Source organism: Glycine soja, chromosome 17, assembly GCF_004193775.1.
Source record: "Glycine soja cultivar W05 chromosome 17, ASM419377v2, whole genome shotgun sequence".
Classification (NCBI taxonomy): domain Eukaryota; kingdom Viridiplantae; phylum Streptophyta; class Magnoliopsida; order Fabales; family Fabaceae; genus Glycine; species Glycine soja.
Window position 1 is genome coordinate 32372962 of NC_041018.1, and position 5705 is coordinate 32378666.

General features: G+C 31.8%; 1 protein-coding gene across 2 annotated transcripts; it reads right to left on the reverse strand.

The window, feature by feature from the left end:
* Nucleotides 1-908: 908 nt before the first annotated feature.
* On the reverse strand, nucleotides 909-5057 carry LOC114392595 (replication protein A 32 kDa subunit A). Of its 2 annotated transcripts, XM_028353786.1 has the most exons (10): nucleotides 4807-5054; nucleotides 4415-4525; nucleotides 3722-3819; nucleotides 3516-3557; nucleotides 3362-3439; nucleotides 1953-2028; nucleotides 1636-1734; nucleotides 1482-1561; nucleotides 1272-1340; nucleotides 909-1178 (listed from the first exon to the last, which is right to left on the reverse strand). In XM_028353786.1, the coding sequence occupies exons 1-10, from the start codon at nucleotides 4909-4911 to the stop codon at nucleotides 1103-1105; spliced, it is 834 nt and encodes a 277-aa protein (XP_028209587.1). In that variant the 5' UTR covers nucleotides 4912-5054; the 3' UTR covers nucleotides 909-1102. The 2 variants fall into 2 exon arrangements, with proteins under 2 accessions (XP_028209587.1, XP_028209588.1); XM_028353787.1 differs by lacking the exon at nucleotides 3362-3439 and having other exon boundaries at nucleotides 4807-5057.
* Between the last annotated feature and the right edge of the window lie 648 nt (nucleotides 5058-5705).

Genomic DNA, 5705 nt, shown 5'->3' on the forward strand with positions numbered 1-5705 from the left:
CACATGAGAAATAACAAGGTTTTTAAGATTAAACCAGCCAGTTCAATCAGTCAAGAATTGGTCAAACCAATGTTGAACCAGTCTTTTTAAAAAAATTATTTTTATAAAAAAAATTATTTAATCTATTTCTAAGATAAATAAAAATACATTCTTAAATATTTCAAATAAATATTAACTATTTTCTCAACTATTAATTTTTATTTTATGAAACATAATATAACCATTTATATTAATTTATAATTTTTAGATGCTAATTTTTTTAATTATATTATTTTATTACTTAAAATACTATATAATATTAAAAATATAAAACCAATTCAATCAAAGTTCAACTCAATTGAATTATTAAATTTTAAATTAATATCTTCACAAGTTCAATCAGTCTAATTTTAAAAACATTGACAGACAAAGAAAATGTTGAAAGCAAAAGATTTCTTAGATTCTTTATAGTATGAAATGAGTGGATCATCCATTTTAATATCTTATTGAACAAAAATGATTATATTATTCCTCCATTGATCCAGAATCGATTTTCAAAAAGTATCTTGGTCATCCAATAATAAGAGTTTTCATTTTTTTCATTTGAAAGATTTGAAAACATTGATATGAAATGTAATTTTACATTATAAATTACAATTTCCAGTGTATAAAAGGATGACACTTTTCACCTTTGGAGAGGGTAACCCAATGTTTACATTCCGAATTACCCTTTAATGTAAAAGGGGTGTCACATGAGATTTACAAAATGCAAGAAACACCCGGTCGAAACCCACAGATAAATAATATCTCTGCTTAGCTACTCTACTAATTTGGGTAATTGATTAAACACTAAAAACAATATATAAATTCTAAATTATGTTATCTGTTCAAAGTGTAGCCATCTGAAGATAAAAATCGTTTCCAAGAAATAAAAAAATTGAAAATACATTTTTTTCAAAAAGCAATCTAACATCATTAAGCGTTAACAGAAGTGATTCTTTTAGTTCGAGCATAAAAGATCAATTCATCCAGAAACATATCTACAAATCTCGAAAGTTATCAAAATAGGTCACGGTTCATGTCCTATTAATCCTTAGCTATATTCCTCAGATTACATAAAATATCAAGCTTTTTTGTAATGGTCGTCATCTATGGTGGAGTATATTTCTCCATCATCTGCAAGAGCCTTCAACGACAACCTGACATCATAAACAGCTTTGTTACATCATGAGCAAATGCTTTGCATAGCCGTATCAAGGGGGAAAAAAAAGGATACATATAAAGGAACTGACTTGATCTTTTCCATTGGAAGCTTGAGCTCCCGTGATAGTTCATCAACATGTATTCCACGTCCATCTGACCTGCAATTTAAAAACCAATTTCGAAATCATTCAGCATCATAATTCACAAAAGTGTGATGAGAATCTAAATAATCCTACATTTGTTAAAAATATTAAATGAATGGTATCAAGTACAAATAAAATGTTGGATGTGTAACTCACATATCTGAATGCTGCTCCAGGTAGTCCATAATCAATTTATCAATACCCTTAAGTCCATCCACGCTATGCTGTGCACTTACCTGAGATGAGGAAAATAATATCAATCCAATTAAACAACTGTAGGAAATAGCAACTGTCATATCAAATCTCGTACTGGATTTGATGATGGTGCCTGAGATCCATTTGGTGCACTTTTGCCAGGAGTGTTCAAAGATGAGCCAGATGAAGGATTTGAAGAAGTGATTCCTTCCATCTATAACCCAAACAAAAAGAAATGTATATTAAATAATTAAGTATGTTGAGAAAGACACATAGCTGGGCATGTCAACAGTCAACACTTTTAATGATCCTATAAATGGATTATACACAATTCTCAATTTGCAGAATTCGAGGGAAGTTTATGCATTATCCACTGCCATCAATCATGCTATGATCTAAAAGTATTCAAGTGGAATATGAAATTGTGTGCACCTTTATTTTGGAGCGAAGATGGTTATGTATGCAATCAATAAAGTGAAAAGGGATCTCATCAAAATTTGTGACAGGCCTGTGAAAGACACCACAAATATGAAATAAGCATATGATGAAACCAGTTAGCCAATTTCCCAAATGTAAAACACTTCCTCAAAGCAAAGAAAATTGCATAGCATATATCATAATCTGTAAAATCACTTTTCCACAACTAGATATCACTAACCACCAATCCATGAATCCGACAAACCACCAATATTCAAGCAAAAGAATCATTTGTCTTGGGGGAAATTTTAAAAATCAAATGCTACCTCCAAAAAGGTCACTAGGGAACCCATCACCCAACTATAAAACAAAAGATTGAATTTAAAATTAAATTGAATTAGATCATTGTCAAAAGAAAAAGTTAGATATACCAGTATCTGACCATCAAAGATATTTTCCATCTCATGCATAATACCCAGAAAGGCAATAGGATAAACAAGTAACATCAAATTATGCAGCTTTTGATTTCAGTGTCAGGATTTGATATCAATTGTTAAAAAGGTTATAAATGTCAGCTCAGTTAACTACAAAATTAGGTGAATCATTATTAATGAAATCAATAGTCAGTTATATTCTATTATATGCAATGGTTCTAAGCCCAGGCTGAACGCTTTTACATCTGTTCTACTAGCAATAAAGGGGGTGTAATGTAAGGTGTTGAGTCAATTTTAGAGTTGGATCTGGCACTACTAATCTGAGCAAATCAGTGTATCTAAGCAATTTCCATTTTCACAAACGAAGCCTTCAGTTAGGCAAAGTGTATCTAAGCAAATCAGTGCTGTGCCTTTGATTGAAGTACCTCACCCTAGGAACAAGATCCCAAAAAGGTGGATACTGTTCCACCAGACCCAATCAGTGTCTTTATAAGTCTGGATATATTACATCTATTAAATCCAACATCTTTTCCTAATAAATAACAGTGCCACAACATTGGTGAACCTAACAAACCACAATTACAATCATAACAGCATCCATGTTCTTCAATATCCAATGCCCTTAACATTATCTAGTGATTCATATTTTGAGATTTGAAAGTCCAAAATGATAAAAGAATATATATATATATATGCATGTGTCACTCCATGCTCTGAACAAAAGAACACAACTCCAAAATCTCCAAACACATTCTAGAACTTCATTCCAAGTTACAATTAGATAGCTAAGGTAATGACTAATACTAATAACATAAACAGTGATTATCACTTCTTCATGACTGACTAGAACCTGTTCTTGTTAATGTATCTAATTGAAGACTCAAGAAAATCAGATTTCTCTGGCAACAAACTAACATATTAACATTATTAAATGAACAGCCACTACATAATTGATGATGATATAACACAAAATGGGTCTAGTGCACATGCCTGGCGGAGAAGGTGACAAGTTGCTTAACACCTTGAAAACTTTTCAAATGCCCATAAACACGAACATACATACCATTCCTATCATTAAATAAATTGAGGTTATAAATATAACAATCACAAACTCGTATATAAGCTTCCATAACTAAGAACTTACATCACTGCCTCCATTTCCTTTGTGTCAAAAGCCTCATTAACCCTAATCAAAGAACCAAAAAAAAAAGTTCAAGCCACTTTCCACAACATATATTGGGGAACATTTTTCAAAATAGGTCATAAATAATCAGCAGAAAAGCAAGCACAAGCACTCATAATTTGATATCTAGTTTAATCTGAAATAGCATTTAAAATAGCACCAAATACCATCTTCGACATTTGATGCGTCCTGTTCCATCATCCAAAACAAAATTGACATCAGTATTTCTCTCAACTTTCTCAAACACCATCCCAAGCAGTGTTACCTGAACCAAAAATATATAAAGCAAGAGTTTAATAGGCATCCATTGTCACTGTAAAAGTTTTTACACAACCAATTAGAATTCATCCTAGGTACTACTTTTAAGTAGTTATTAAAAAATCAACAAACATATCATATGTGGCAGTTTGTGATTGAATAGAAGTGTAAAAAACATTTACACTATCAATGTATACATTATTTATTCAAAAACAAATGTTAAAGCATACAAAACAAGAGTTTAATTTTCATCCACCAACAAAGTAAAAAAAAAATCTATTTCAAGTGGCAACCAATTAGAAATTCAAAATCATCCAAAATATAGAAATTCAAAATCATCCAAAAATATGACTTTTCATTATATGCGTTGTCTGTGTACAAGCATCCTACAGAAATTTACTCTACTGCCAAAAAATGAAAACCGTGACATGATATATTTTTCTAAACTTCAAACCAAAATAGCATGACAGAACTATTCTATTTTTTTTTCTTTTTTGCATACATAAACAAAGACACATGGTATTGAAATTCCTGATAATAAGATAAAAGATCAAAACTTAAAAATCATGCAAAAATCAACTAATAAAAAGCAAGGGGCATACATTGTTCAGATCTACACCGTTGATCACGAAATTCGACTTTTCATCACCGGATTGAGAGGCCTCGCTTATCTGCTTCACTGTCACTGGCACCAAACCCTGAGTTTCGCGGCTCTTCAACAACCAAAACACAAAACACAGTTAGTCGAGCACAGAGCACTGCGTTTCGCTTTCAAAACAAAAAAGAAAAAATTAATTTCTAATTGTCCTACTTAGGTTATCACCAACACATTTAATTTCTAAAGAAGGTATTAATTCAACTAATTTAAAAAAAAACAAATAATTATCAACTATAAAAATAAATTCTCCTAAGTGTGTCTATGTTATTCGTTTTCTGGAAGTTTCTTTTGCGGAGAAACGGAAAACAAAAGAGAAGAGAGAGAAAGATTGCATACTTTTGACGGCGCGGGAGAGGAATCGTTGAGGGTAGACGGCTGAGAAGACATGAAACCGCCGCCGGAGAAGGCGGTGGTGGCGTCGAACTGGGAGCCGGAGAACATTTTCGAAACCCTAGAGAGAGAGAAAAAGAAAAAGAAACGGAAGTGGAGTAATGTTGTTGGTTATGTGAAGTGGGTTTCCTTTTTATGTAGATTCCCGCCAAGGATGTTTCCCTTTTTCCCGCCGTTTAGGGTTTCAACTTTCAACTTCCCTCTCACTCTCCCTGTGTTAACTAATAACTAGGGCATTTTTATTTAACAAAATTCAACATGTAATTTACTTTCATATATCTATAATAATATATTATCTGTATTATAATATATATATATATATATGGGTGAGAATTCAATTGTTTCAAGAATAAATTTAAAATGTTACTCTCAATCTTATTCATTTATTTTATTTAAAATTGACGGCTTAAGTTAATTTCTACACCTTACCCTAGCGGCTTAGAGCCTCGCAAGGTTTCAGTGATCAAGTGTAACTTCATCTTTGCAGTATGTCATACTTTTATCATTGTTGTGGATAAGAGATTTTTTTTTTGTTGCAAATATCTAAGGTCAAGAAAATGATGCTGCCTAATCATCCACTAATGTCCATGTTTGAATCTTTTAATTTAGTAGAGGTTTAAACACTAAAATTCAGAAAAATTAGTTTGATGAGTACACATATGTGGTAGCTGAACAGCAAATCTACCATATGAATCGGAGAGCAAAACATGGCACTTGTTGGTGTTATTGTATCAAACAAAGATAAATACAGTTTATCCTCTGTATTGGCCACTTAATTGGCACAGGGCAGTGACAGAACTACAAATTCTGATATACAAGCATGTCATACAATCTTTCATTAATCT

Coding starts and splice junctions, on each gene's coding strand:
- LOC114392595 (XM_028353786.1), bottom strand. CDS start 4,911: ATGTTCTCCGGCTCCCAGTTCGACGCCACCACCGCCTTCTCCGGCGGC. Junction 3,558..3,721: donor CGCATCAAATGTCGAAGATG/GTATTTGGTGCT, acceptor TTCTTTGATTAG/GGTTAATGAGGCTTTTGACA. Junction 1,735..1,952: donor ATCTTCGCTCCAAAATAAAG/GTGCACACAATT, acceptor TTTGGGTTATAG/ATGGAAGGAATCACTTCTTC.